This window comes from Talpa occidentalis, unplaced genomic scaffold, assembly GCF_014898055.3.
Source record: "Talpa occidentalis isolate TD23 unplaced genomic scaffold, MPIMG_talOcc4v2.1 talOcc4.2, whole genome shotgun sequence".
Taxonomy (NCBI): domain Eukaryota; kingdom Metazoa; phylum Chordata; class Mammalia; order Eulipotyphla; family Talpidae; genus Talpa; species Talpa occidentalis.
This window is the reverse complement of record NW_023602073.1, coordinates 140,333,513-140,348,246: the sequence shown is the minus strand read 5'-3', so window position 1 is coordinate 140,348,246 and position 14,734 is coordinate 140,333,513. Positions and strand designations below refer to the sequence as shown.

General features: G+C 42.6%; 1 protein-coding gene across 1 annotated transcript in view; it reads right to left on the bottom strand.

Annotated features, from left to right (window-relative positions):
* The window catches only part of SASH1 (SAM and SH3 domain containing 1), a 229,628-nt gene extending 215,512 nt beyond the window's left edge, over positions 1-14,116 (bottom strand). The window contains exon 1 of the mRNA XM_037520543.2: positions 13,920-14,116. Within this exon, the coding sequence (XP_037376440.1) occupies positions 13,920-13,940 (21 nt within the window). The 5' untranslated portion in view covers positions 13,941-14,116. The remainder of the gene's footprint in view (positions 1-13,919) is intronic.
* Positions 14,117-14,734: the final 618 nt, after the last annotated feature.

The following is a 14,734-nucleotide window of genomic DNA, read 5'->3' as shown; positions in this document are numbered from 1 at the left end:
GGAACAGATGTCTTAAGGTATCATTTGGGGGGCTTTGTGGTTGTCTTGAGGAAAAGGAGAGTATTTTGAAACTCCAGTTCCATCCCGATAGCATAAGAGACCCAGAACAAGAAAGTACCTGTGCCAGGTGCCCTTCCTAAAATCTGACACTCTGGGCTCCCCTGCAGGCTTTTGACGTCGTCCATGGGACGTATTTGGGTCCAAGGGGAAGCGACATCAGGAGATCATTAGTTACCCAGAGGTCAAAGCTGTTTTCAGAGGCTCGGGTGGGATTCTGAGTCAGGCCGGCTTGTGCCCAGCCAGCATTCACAGAGAGAAGGCCCAACAACCTCGAGTAACCTAAACTCATTAGCATCTCTTAGCATGTAGACATCCTGACCAGAGACTGACAGTTGCCATTTCCTTCTCATACAGCGCATGTAGAATCATGATCGTCTCCTAACTGATTTGTGCCTGCGTAGCACAGCCCCTCAAATACACCCCAGAATAACCACTGGTTCTCCTGCATGGGCTGTGGTCCCCCGAGAAGCCAGGGCTTCAGAGCCTTGAGAACTACCTCCTAGTCTCCTTACTTCACTCAAGTGATAAACTCTTTACCACTATCGATGGCCAGGGTCTTGGTGTATGGGGTGCAGTCCCAGTGGAAGGGGAGGTTACATTGGGTCTAAGAGCACCTGTTGGGTGATGCAACAGCAGACTGGGTGAAAGGACTCCAGTTCCTGCTGCTAAATATTTGTGTTACCAAAGCAAGTCCCGGGACCTCCCTGGGGTTCAGTTCCGTGATGAGATAAGAGTTTCTTAGTGCAGAATCCAAGAATTAGCTTCAGAATGGCCTAAAATCCCTTAGTGGTTGCAAGCATTGTATTTGAATGGACATATGTGCACTTTTTAGAAAGGACATTTTTTTCCCCTAACTTTCTTGGATTGCAAGGATGTAATTCAGCTATTATTCTACAGGTTGAACATCAACATGATTTTGTGATACTGACATTAACCTAAAGGAATAAAAGTAACTTGGTGTCTTTACTTACTATCTCTGAGGGAATTAATCGATAAGTATAACCAGATTACCTTTCTAGACTAATGTTCAGTAAAATTCACAGGTGAACTATATTCTGATTGCTGTGTAGGTATATGACTAATTGTAATTTTAAATAACTTGATTGAGAGAAAAATGCTTTAAAAGAAAATTATATCTGCGAGCCAACTTTCCTGACCTTTAAGAACAAGCATGGTTGGAGTGGAGAGAGAAAAGGCAGATAGATGGATGGATAGACAGATAAATAGATGATGACTAGGTAGATGATAAATAGGCAGATACATAGGTAGGGAGATATTTAAGTAGGTAGGGATATCTCACAGCCACATATAATCAATTTATCTTACATAGAGTTCCCCCTATATTTGGTTTTCCTTTTTAAAATAAAATCAAAACACCCACCACTGTTCATTAGATCCTCTCCACCATGTCTCATCCCCCAGAGAAAGTACTTATTCCTCAGAAAGAAATCATATTTATAATAATGTTCCTAATGCAAAAAAGGTAACAGCCATTGGCTATCACTAGATTTTCCCAAAGGTTCCCAATGGAACTGTAATGACTAACCCAGTTATCTCAATCTCCAATTATACAAGCAACTAGAGATTCTGGTAAAAGGGAATGAATCTGAGTCACCTGCTCATCATAGATCACCAAATCAGTCATCCAGACATCTGACTACCTAGTTCAGGTGTGTTTGGACTGAAAGTGTTCGAGCTTCTTTGTTCAGTTAGTTAGAACATAGGAAAAGTAAGTTCGGGTTCATCAGTTTGATACAAGCTTAGACTGCCTCACAGGAAAAGTAAGGGAAGTGGGAAAAACTTCTGCTGGAATTAACCATGTGAATTCCTGCTCAGGCATCATGGACTCCAAGGAAAATCTTGGAAAAGAGAAAAATACATAGCCTTCCTGTTTTGGGAAAACGACAAGTGTGATGTTAATAACACGCCCCCAGGAAAACCTTGTAAAGGGTTCTGGATATCACTCTGGGAAACTCTCTCTGGCCCCAAACACAGAAGGCCACACCACAAAGTAATGTCATAAACCTAACTGATTGTCAGTTGCTTAGCGCCTTTATCCCAGGGCACAAGTGCTGCAGGCAGGTAGTATCACCTTCCTTCTCATTTTCCAGGCGAAGAGACCTGATTTTGGAAATGGCTGGGCAACTTTTCTAAGACACGGAGAGCAAGGATTCCAGCGCAGACAGTTCCACTCAGACCTGGCCATGTAGCTGGTTCCTACAATGGGGGAGGGGGCGGAAAGTTGGAGTGGTGGAATCTATGCCCATCCAGCATGCCTGTCTGACCTTCCTCCCAGGCATATCCACAAACACAATATGGAGTGAACACAAAATTGATTGAATTTTCCCTCCTATTTCCTCATAAAATCACATGAGTCTCTCTCTCTCATCTATATTTCTCTCTCTAGTAAAAGGTGATTTATACAACCTGATCAGAAACCAAAGTATATCTCTACCTCCATCTCCACCCATCTCCTCTCTTATACTCTCTTACAAGAACCAGGGTATAGGAGAGATGCGCGGGAGGGTGAGAGGCTTCACCAGAGACAGTGGAGAGCAGAACAGGCAGACTGAAGAAATACACTGCTGAGGGGAGCAGTGGGCGAGACAGGAGAAGTCATCCTCTAAAAAAACCCCAAATTCAGATGAATGGCCACCTTTGGAGGCAGGAATGGGGGTGAAGGGGGTGATGCAGGAGGCACATGCTTTCCTGAGTTGGTCCATAGCATGCACTTGTTGGCTTAAACATTTTTGTTTGTTGTTGTTTTTTAAAGATTTATTTATGTATGCATACAAGAGTTGGGGTGCAGGCCAGGGGTGCAGGGGGTGAGAGGATTCACCAGAGACAGAGTGGGGAGCAGAACAGGCAGATCTACTGAAATATACTGCTGAGGGGAGCAGCGGGCGAGACAGGAGAAGTCTGCTGAGTCATATGGGTCAGCTTCCTGGCTGGGGATAGAATCTATGCTGCAGTGGCTGTAGACAGCTTCATAGTGCTGCGTCTTAACCCCTTTGCACCATCAGGGAGGCCCCAGCTTAAACATTTTTGTCTGAAAAATCTGAATATTAAAATTTGAGACGATCTGTTAAAAAAGATTTAGTTAGCCTTAAAAAGTTCATACCACTGACTGAGCAGCTCCATTTCTGGGGATCTATTCTGAGGAAATAATCTGCAATAAAGACAAAGATGTTTATGCCAAAAGTTCATCACCACATTATTTCTAGTTAAAAAATCTTGAAATAATTTAAAATGCCTGACATAAGAAGGACTGGGCAAATTATCCTGTATCTGTGAGCTGGAATGTTACACAAAAAGATGCTTACAAAGAGTTTTTAAAGGTATAAGGACATTCATTTGATGAAATTTTAAATGAAAAAGCAGGATATGGGATTATGCATAAAATATGACTTCACAGCTCCGGAAAGGACTTTGAAAAAAGACTGAAAGAAAACAAAGTGAAAATTGTGCAATCGTTGCCTTTTGTATTTGTGTCTAAGTTCTAATTTTATAGTATTTTTACATGATATAGTATCTTGTATATAATTATACATATAATTGAGCAAGTATTACTTTTATAACATGAGAAAAATAAGAAAAAATAGTCTTCCTATCCGTTTTTGTCCTGAAAAATCTTCTGTTAGATTCTATTCTGACTATTGAGCGGACGTCTGTCAGATTCTGACAGTCTCTGTGGCTGATTTCGGGGATTTGGGCTTCTTGGTTCCTCCTGGGATGCACAGTCTATTGCACTCAAAAAAAAAAAAATATATAGATATAGATAACAATTTTCCCCATCAAACAATGCAATGTTGCCTGGATTGCCTCATTGATTCCAACAGTAGATGTAAATGTGGAAAGCTCTTCACTGGCCCAGAGTGAGACCCAGGTAGATACTCCTGCTCTTGATCAAGTAGGAAGACCTGTGGCCTTGTCAGTTGAGAGATGAGAGGGTTCTCTGGTGTAGACACACACCACATACTCATGCACCCCCCACAAATACACCCCCCACATACATACATGCCCCCCCAAAATACCCTCCACATGCCTTCCAATCTTTCACATACACACACACCACATACACTCACACACCCCACACATACACACCCCCACGTCCTCTACATATACACACACCACACACACACAATACACACTCACACATACAACCCCCTCACACACACCTGCCTGCATCCCATCTGCCTGGGCTCCATGGGAGGAAGATAAGTGGCAGGAGGCCAGGGGCCCCTGTGGCAGCTGTCTTAGGCCAGCTGCCTTCCAGCCAGGTGGGGCATGGGCAGAAAGATGGGGTGAGGAGGAGGAAGGAGCTGCTTTGCAATCCTCTCTTTTGTCTTCATGTCCCCTTCCTTTTTATCCAGCCCTGTCAACCATCCATGAGGGAAGCATTTGACTATTTTAATGAACTGCTGATGTCTCAGAATAAGGAGGAAGCAAATTCAGATTAAGGTGTGAGCACATCATAGGACTCCTGGAGTGAAGCTCCCAAAGAACAGGGACCCATTGTGAGGGTCTCTGGGACGTCTTTCCCTGAATCCTGGACACGTGTATAGGAGTGTCAAGTCTGCAGAGGAATGAGCACTGCTAAGAAGCAGAGACTTCAGCCAGATTCTAGGGGTTGAGGAAGTGGGTTGGGGTGGGGGTAGAGCTTAGCTGTAGGTCACAGAGAGGGCAGACATGAAACAGGCATCCCGTCTGACTCCATATATTTAATCTTGATTAAATATACACATATGCAGATATACTTATTTCCATATATTCAAGTTATATATACATATGTTTGATATATATATATATATTTATATGTTTAAGCTATATTAAGATGTTGGGGCTATATATTCATGTATGTTTATATATATATGCTAGAAAGCTCTCTGTGTATAAATCTATATGTGTTTATATCTGTATCTGATATACAGGTATACAGATTTTTTTGTCATCATATTAGACCAAAAAAATGGTATTTATTATTTCAAATAGTATCCTCCCGCCTACCCCCCCTACAGACCTCCGTACTTCACACTCCTTCCCTGACACACCACTCATAGCTCTTTTGTTTCTGGCATTGCCTTCCTCATGTCTAAATTCTGTGCTTAACCTGCTATTTCTTATTCCTCCCCGCCCACCCATTATAGACATACTCTATTGATTCCTCAAATGAAAGATGACCTAACATTCCAGCTTGCCTCCCCTCCCATCCATTCTTTCTTCTAGTCTTCCAACACAGTGATTGTGTTCGTGGGAGTCCTCTGTGAAGGGAAACGAAGGCAGGATTCGAGATGCACAAGATCTACTGTGTAGAAGCTCGTGAAGGAACAAGGGCGGTTCCAGTCGGCTCTGACACCAAGGAGGAGGCTAGAAGGAAGAGAAGCTGAGCAGGATAAGCCTTGGGCCACAGGGTAGTTCTGAGAAATCCAAGGCCAGACCAGTGAAGAGACCCAGAACAAGACTCCAGGAGGGGGAAGTCCTGCACTGGGCAGCTCTGCCAGCTCTTACCCTCCTCCCGAGGTCCTTGACTGAGAGCTCCAAAGAGCAAGCCTTCCTCCTGAAGACAAATGTGGGTCCCCAAGGTGGGGATACATGTCCCACAGCAGATCAGTTTTGGGGAGAAGGCTGATCAGTGTACCTCCATGGCCATATTTCAGTTCTGGTTTATGGTTCCATTCATGTTGAATGATTCCATTACTGTGCATAAGCAAACACTGTTCACAGCTGAGTCATAGTGATATAATCCTATTTCTCTCTTCATTAATTTTTGTCCTTTCTTTGGAGATTTCTTTTTTATCTTGCTTACTTTTCTATGTTCAGATTCATTATTTTGCTCCCAACTTTCTTTCAGAATATAAAACACCTTTCAATATGGTTGGACCCACTGGCCTGTCAGTTCCATTGCTCTCTTGAGATGCTCTGTCTGGAGTCCCAGCATGGATTGGTTGGCCATTATTTATTCTTCATTCTGGTGGAGCACATCTTCAGGAGCTTGCTGAGAAGCAGCACAAATGATGTAAATGTTATGACCTTTTCTTCTTTATTGAGCTAATATTGGTTTACAACACTTTACATGACTTAGGGAACGAGGTTCACATCTCCTCAGATGTTGCCAAACCACACCCTGTCACCATGGGACCCACAGTCCTCCTCATAGCCCATGGGCCCCCTCCCCTTTGCCCTACACCCAAACCCTGTGGTGGACACAATTCTACAGTCAGGTTTCCATGTGTTTTGGTTTAGTTTTGTCTGCTTGTTTCGTTTCTTTAAACGCAATGTGAGAGTGACACCATCCAGTATTCCTTTTCCTTCTTCTGCCTTATTTCACTTAGCATAACCCTCTGCAGTTCCATCTTGTCACAAATGAAAAATATGGAGCAGTTCCCAAATGTGTGAGTCCCCCTGTGCAGGGCCGTGCTAATCTCTATATTGGTCCAACTGTAGTCTATGCAGTGGCACTTTTATGTTTTTGTATTTGTTTTTTTTAAAATTTTGTTTTCAGCTCTTTCTTTCTAAAACTTTTCTTGTTTGGATATTTGGCCTCCTGGATGGATCATCTAATTTCCTTTGTCTCTGTATCCTGCTTCCTTTTTTGCTTTGACAGATTTCCTAGACTTTATCTTCTAAACCTTTATATAGATTGTTTTTGTTTCTAGAATGTTCCTTTTCTATTGTATCTTGCTTGTTTCCCTTGTCTCACTGACCACATCCTTTTTGGATGTGTTTTGCATACAATTCTGTCCCAATGTTGTCTCTGACACCTTTGAGCTCATTCTCCCCACTCAGCTGGTTAGGAATCTGTTGTTCCCATCCACATCTCTCTCTTCATGATCCTTTGTTCATCCTTCAGATTGAGACACCAGGAATCAGATGGAAGACCCACTGAAGGCTTTTGTGTGTGGGGTTCACAGTGAGGACCCTTGTGGAAGGTCCCCAGATATCAGTAGTTGCAGACTCTACTGTTGGACCCATCTCTTCTCTTGGCGGTGGTGGCTGGAATGTGGGGCTGTATGAATCCCAGCTACTAGCATTTAGGGAGCTGAATTTGGGAATATAACTGGGAAGTCTTGTCTTTCGGTACATAAATCTTTATTTAGTTCCCCTGTTTTAGGGTAGCAGTTAAACACACTGTTTCTGAAACCAGTTCATATCTGGGACATCTTCAGCCTGCTGCTTGGGTGAAGGAATTGACTTGTTTTCTTGGCTGCCCAGATAGGCCTGGGGTTGGTGAGGATGAGTCAACTAGTGTTCTCATTACTCCCTCTAGACACTTTCAAACAATCCTTCCATCGTACCCTTTGGCTTTGGGTGGGGGTGGTGTACCCCTGCCTCCTCCCTCAGGAACTTCTTGGGGTGAGTGACTCTGTGAGTTTGCTCTTGTGGGCGTTCTCTAGATGCCACACTGCATGTGATCCATTTTCAGTTTCTCTATCGTATTCTACATCACTTGCTACTGTTCCCTCCATCTACGTTCAATCTTCGCAAATTTGGCTGGCATTTTTTTATTTCTGTCACCCATATCCTTATCCAATCACTGTTCTTGTGAAATTTATTTCCCCCCTTATTTCATTTTACCAGATTTGAGGAAGCAGTGGAAAAAAGAGCATATGTTCAATCTTCTGTTTAATGAGACCTCATGCTTCTCCTGTGTCTCAAAATAACTTCAGCACCCTCCAGGACAACAGTCTACCTCAAAAACGGTTGAAAAGTAGCTCTTTTGTAGAATGTGCTCAGAAGAGGCAACTGCTCTTCAACTCTTATCCCAAGACATCCTTATGCCCTGACGCCTTGACACTCTTTGTATCTATTACGTCATTAAGATAATAAAGGGTTACCATGTACTGAGGACCTATTTTGTATCAGATACTTTACACTCACCATGCCTCATTTCCTCTTCACAGAATCCCTGCAAGGTAGGTATCATATCCTTATTTTACAGGTAAGAACCTTGGCTCAGAAGCTTTTCCCAGGAAACTCAGTTGGCAAAACATGGAGCCAGGACTCAAGTGGGCATCAGTCTAGCTCCCTGGCAACTGCTCTGTCCAGGGCACTTTGCTGCCCACCCCAAGGGTGCTGGGTGAAAGCAGGACCTGTGAACCTACGGCTCAGTGGGAGGAAGTGACTGCCACAGAGGCAGAGCCCTCATTTGCGTGTGTTTACTGACATGTCCCAAGCACGAGAATAATACTTGATGCATTGAAAACACACAATCAGGGGTCTCCCTGGTGGCACAAGAGCTAAGATGCAACCTATGAAGCAATTCTCAGCCACTGCAGCACGAGTTCGATCCCTGGCCCACCATGGAGCTACCCACACGGCACAGCAGACCTCTCCTGACTCGCCCATTGCTCCCCTCAGCAGTGTACTTCAGCCAATCTGCCTGTTCTGTTCCCTACTCTGTCTCTGGTGAATCTTCTCACCCCCACACCTCTAGCCTGTACCCCAGCTCTTATATGCATAAATAAATACATCTTAAGAAAAAAAAGAAAACACACAATCAGTATTTTTTTAAAGAGCAAATGGATGGAAGACCAGAATCTCAGTTAATTGTCAGAGAAGCTCAGTTGTACTCTAATATTATCCTTTGATAAAAGCTTAGAAACAGGCCCCAGGAATTTGGGACTTCTGTTTTCAGGGAGGTTGTTCTTTCCAGAAAGCACTGTTTTCATGTAATTTGAGAAATAACCCACACCAAGGAGAGTTGAGTTGGTTAGACTAAGTTACTTCGGTGTTATCAATATTCATTCAACAAAATATTATTGCATATCCATGCTGTGCTACTGAACTGGGAGATTTATATTCATTAATTCTCATCCTATTTTCACAGCAGCCTGGCCAGGGAAATGGCTGGCCTGAAACCAGTTTCTTAAATATCTTGCCCAATAAAAGGTTAATTTAAAATTCAAACCCCGTTTGAAAATCTGGACTTCATTTTAGTGTCCTATATTTTCTATGATTGACATTCTGGAGTAGTTTAATGATTTTTTTTTTTAAAAAAGCACATCTAACTTAATTTTGCTTTTTCATTAGATATTTATTGAACTTTCAGGATTTTTTTTTTAAATGATGGGATTGTTTTGGATACTTGAAAGTGCCTTTTTCTCCTTGACCTACTTTTGGATAGTTAAGTTCTTTTTTCTCAGTTTATGTAAAGCCTTTTATTCAGAACTCGGAATTTAAATTCAATTAAAAGTTAATTTAATTTCACATTTATTTCCTGGGCACCCTAACAGATGTAAAAATGCTCCAAAGGAGACTGAATTTTACATAAATGAGTTTTGGGGTAAGATGTTCTCTAGCCAGGCTGTCATGAGGGAAAAAAGGTAGGGGGGAAACAAAAAGATATAGGCTGCCCACCTATTCCTTCTCCCAATTTTCTCTTCCTCTGCCCCCCATCCCACTGCCATCCAAAGAGGAACAGACTGAGGCTTCTACTGGATTTAATGATTTTATGATTCTATGATTCTAAGTTTCAAATACTATTTATGGAGCATATGAATGACTTACTATAGGTATGCCTGAAATAGCCAGTAGCTTTGTAGCACTGGCATAGTGATCTCATTCATTGAAGAAATGCTAACAATAATTCAAACAGGTAGAAAGGGTTAGAATATAGTTTCTTTCTGCCAGCCTAGTATGGCCATAGATCCGAATGTGTGAAATTTGTTAAATGTGTTAACTGTTTGAATGAGTCTCAATTTTCTTATAGGAGAAAATGGAAACAAATTGCTCAGAGCAATTTGAGAGAGAAGTAAGGGTTCAGGGTTCGGTGTAAGTAATGGAACTATTCTAGAACACAGCCTTGTCAAATCCAATCTAGGAAACAGAAACAGTGCTCTAAGACTGTGACTTTTTAAAAGTAAAGACCAGGGGTCTCCCTGGTGGCGCAGGGGTTAAAGACAGTGCTGTCAAGCTATTGCTGGCCACTGCAGCATGAGTTTGATCCCCAGAGGCCAGGGAGCTAACCCATATGGCACAGCAGACCTCTCCTGTCTCGCCCACTGCTCCCCTCAGCAGTGTATTTCAGTAGATCTGCCTGTTCTGCTCTCCACTCTCTGGTGAATCCTCTCACCACCACCACCCCCCAACACCTCTGGTCTACACCCCAGTTCTTGTATGCATAGATAAATAAATCGTTAAAAAAAAGAAATAAAAATAAAGATCAAAAATAGATGATTCTTTAAAAAGAAAAGATAGCATGACTGTTGCTATTTTCATATTTAGGAAAACTACTGTTAGCACAATTTCAGAAAGGATTTTTTTAGAAATCCCTGGACATTATCTAGAAAAAGATGATGCTCTTCTCTTCTGTCATTGCAGTGTTGCGGGCAGCTAAGATCATCACTCCTCTGACCTGTCTCTGTCCCGAGAGACTCTCCCCAATGCCCCCGAGGCTGACTTTCCCTGGGCGTGATGAACCAAATATCTCCCCACATTAGCAAATTCTACCATTCTAGCTTTTCAGATGCTAAAACCTACTTGAATAGTACTTCCATATGGATGTCCACAAAGTGGACTTCGCAGTGCCGCTGGCCAGAGGCTGGATGGCTGTCGTATGTGCCAGGAGCCACGTGCACTGCAGGCACTTTCCTGTGTGAAGAGCCCGGACTCTGGTGCCAGGCTGGCTAGATTCACACGCTGCTCCCACACATCCTGGTTATGTTACATGGTTAGTTGTGTGCTCTCTTTCCTTATCAGTAAAATAAGAATTCGAGACCTCCCTCAAAGAGATTTGTGAGGATAAAATGAATTGACATGAGTAAAGGGCTTAGACTGGTACCTGGCACCTGGCAAGTGGTATGTTAAATATTAGTGAGGAATGTATACCATCAGTATTGTTTATGTGAAGTACTTGTAATGCCACAGGCATGTTGGGGTTCCAAATTTACAGGAAGGCATTTACAGGTATATGTAAAGGTAAATAGCACACCCAAGCCCACAGTTGAAGAAGGTAGAGAGCTAGGATTAAAACCTATCTGTTCTTCCTCCAAGTTCCATTCTCTTCCCTATCCTCAACATCCTTATGTAACAGTGGAAGCAGTAGAAGTAAGATAATAATGGACAAATTCCATCAACATCATTCCCCTGAAACTATCTAAAAGTCCCATCAGAATTCCATAGAAGTTTCTATAGAGCTCTTCCTCTATCTCTAAATAGACTAACTTCTTCTCCAGTATTTACTCTATCAATGCATCCATCCATCCATCCATCCATCCATCCATCCATCCTTTTATTAATTATGCACTATGTTCCAGGCATTGTAATAAGTTCTGGAAATCCCTATTTGTAAGGAGTTCTGAGTCTAGGTGAGGGAGCAACAGATAAATAAAACGTTGCAGCATAATGTGTTTGTACACAATGGTGCTTATAAGGTATAGAAACATCATAGAAATACAGAGGAGGTGAATAAAATACAGGAATTTCTAGCTTTTCCTAGAAGAAAAAAAATTTTAACTAGGGTCCTTGTCATTCTAGAAGTTCAATGTAGGAATCCCTTGAGTCTGGGCAGAATTTACTCAGAGGGGTTTGTGGCCAAGGGAGGAGGAAGGTGGGACTTTACTGGGATATCACAGAGGAGCTGTAACTCTGTTAAATTTGAGTTGATCAAGAGTCTGTCAGAATCGTTGGGTGGAAGACATCTCAAGCAAGTGGAAAATTACACGCAAATAATTCGCTTGTGCTCCAGCCCAGAGTACTGCATTTGAGGGCGTGGCAGGAGACAAAGCATCCAGGATGGAGGGATAGGGTTCAGATCAAGAAAGGAATGTGCCAGACCAAGACTTAGTTCTCAAGGATATTAAAAATACTCTCAAAAGTATTATTGCAGTTCACTGTACATTTATTCTCTAATGCCATTAAACAAAAGGACAGACATTTTTTCGGTCCATTTCCAGAAACTTGTGACAAATTATCCATATTTGGGAGTAAATTTGCATTCTGCAGTTGAGCTGGGAGCCTAACCTTGTTTCTGGGTGATAATGTGTTCTGAATTCCAAACAATGGCTCACAAAACTTCCAGAGACCTATTAGGCTGAGAATGGGCTTGGTGGCATAGACCCTTTGTGACACCCCGTGTCACTAAATGCCTGATGTTCAAATATCACGCACGAGGATATGGACCCCAAAGAACACTGCTTATTTTGCTACTCAGAAAGTGACAGTGTTCTGGAGGTAGCTATACTTGAGTTAATAGTAGTTCAATTTGTAATAAAGCTTTTACCTTGGAAGTCTCCACCATAACGCTTTTATTTTCTTTTTCAACCTCTAGGGTTGGGATTAAGTAGGTTAAGTTAAATTAAGATATATACACAATCATCTCCCAAAGAGGAAGCTGGTCTGAACTGGAACCGTTTCTATAGATTTCAAGGCTCATTTGTCATTCTTTTTAGATTGGACAGAAAAGATGTTGCTGAGCCTGATAATTCCCCTTTCTGTCTGAGCTGATCAATACATCTTTTTGCATCCTCTAGCACAAAAACTCAAATGTGCTTCCTTTGCTAAAAGGCAGCCTCTGTCTTGCTGGGATTAAGAGGGCATAGTCCCATGACACAGTTTGCAGTCAATTTTTGGCATCTGAAAAACCTTCCCTCTTTCAAGAACCGTGGGCAACCGGTCAAGAGGGAACAGTATTTTGGCATTTGGACTGAAAATCTTACCTGCCAACTGGGCTGCTCTTAACGTATTGTTCCTGAAACCAGGGGAAGTGCATGCAACAAGAACAGGCTTTGTGCCCTAGAACATGGCGGATGAGCACATCCGGCAGAGCTGAGGGCTGTTGCTGCTGCTGCTGAGGCTGCTGCTGGGTGTGGGGGTTCCCTCTCCCCAGCTCAGCTTGCCTCCTCCTCTCGCAGAACAGCATAGTTACTTTCAAGACTCACCTTTCAGATTATTTTATTAATACCACGACCGTGGAATCATATACTTTTATACACAATAGCTTTGACTGACACCAGCACATTCCTCTCAAGCCCCTATCACCCCCACCTCTACTTTGAGCATCAATCTTATCAAGGAGGTAAGTGAAAATTTATCCAAGCAGGGAAACTCATCAGCTAAATGTGTCCAAACTGACACTTCTTCTCAGCTTCCTTTGCATAACACTGTTTTTATTCAACAAGTATTTATTGGGTAGCAATTGTACCCAGTTCTACCCTTAGCGTCTCAGAAGAGATGGTGAGCAGAATAAACTCGAATAACCGAGGAGCACCCCACTCAGATCCTTGTTCATTACCCAGATGCTCTGCTTTTTCTTTCAGTCATTTCTAATGAACAAATCTAATCTCCTTTCTAATTAAAAAGGAAAAGAACTTCACACTCCATAGTACACTGCTTCCACAGACAGGATGGGAACAAAGTTGTTCAGCAGGCGGAGAAGAAAACTTCAGGGGGATGTTAGATGCTAAGCAGTTCATCAGACGGCCCAGGAGCTGAGGCTCCTTAAGGAGAAGCTCACAGTGACACCCTCATTGCTAGCATGTGTGCAAATATTTGAAAAATCATTTCACAGATAAGGAGAGAGATGAAAAGTCTGGCTTTTAACAATGAAACATTTTCTTGGCTTAGAAAACCTTTTTTAGAGTCTGGGGAGAAGTTTATATAAATATCTCCACTATTTTATAAATATATATTTCATAGATGGTGCATCACAAAAGCGGCAGAAAGACTTGCAAAGCAATGGAGTCTTCCCGCCCTCTCGGAATTCTGATCAATTCAATGGCAGCTCAGACAATGCCAGAGAAGGAAGGTTACTTTACACCAGTTAGCCTGGAGCACTCTCCCAGCTCCCAGCAGTCCTGCTTCAGTGCCAGAAGGGCATTTCCTTCAAGAATAACCTTAAGGTTGGAAGCACAGCTACATACCCAGCAGCCTCGGTCCTCCATGGGAGCCGCTGTTCTGCTATCGGACCATACGTTCGATGTTCTCCAACTTCCTTTCTGACTCAGATCGAATGAATCCGCAGCACTGATGTAAGGCTCTTAATGGGAATCTGTTTTCAATTCAGGGCAGATGTGGGACACTGTTGTAGCTCTAGGGATTATCAACTTTAAAACAAATCGCCTTCAGGATGATAAGCCGAGAGGCAGTAACTGCTTCCTGAGGCCTCCTCGGGGCCCCTTCCAAATGCTTAACATATAACACAATAACTATGGCTTTGCCCCTGGGGTTCTCAGGCTTTAAAATGAAACTTGCACACACTTTTCAGACACAAACCTTGAAAATGCATCTCAGAATGTTTACATGGAAATGCAGATATTTTAGTAACACACACCAATGACCCCCCCCAGGTCCCTGACTCTCCCCCACAACACCCCCTTCCCCCCAACCCCCAATTTTTTTTCTCAGTACTGTGTTTGGTTCATTGAATATAGTTTTTCCACAAATTGAAATTGAGTTGTTCTGGTTCAGGGTTTTCTTGGCTCAGGGAAATGAAGGGGAGGACTATTCCAAGACTTCCGCAGAGAAACATCCAGAAATCAATTTAACACGATAAGTTTAATGTTCTAGCATTAGCGTTCACACAGCACAACTGCCTCTACCTTGGAGCTCCCTCTGTTCTGAGACCACTCTGCAGGACTGACTTATCCGCTAGCATTTCAGGATCAAAAACTCTTAGCTGGAGTTTAATATAGTTGAACTCAATTCAATAACCTGGAAGACAGGTTTAAAAAAAAAA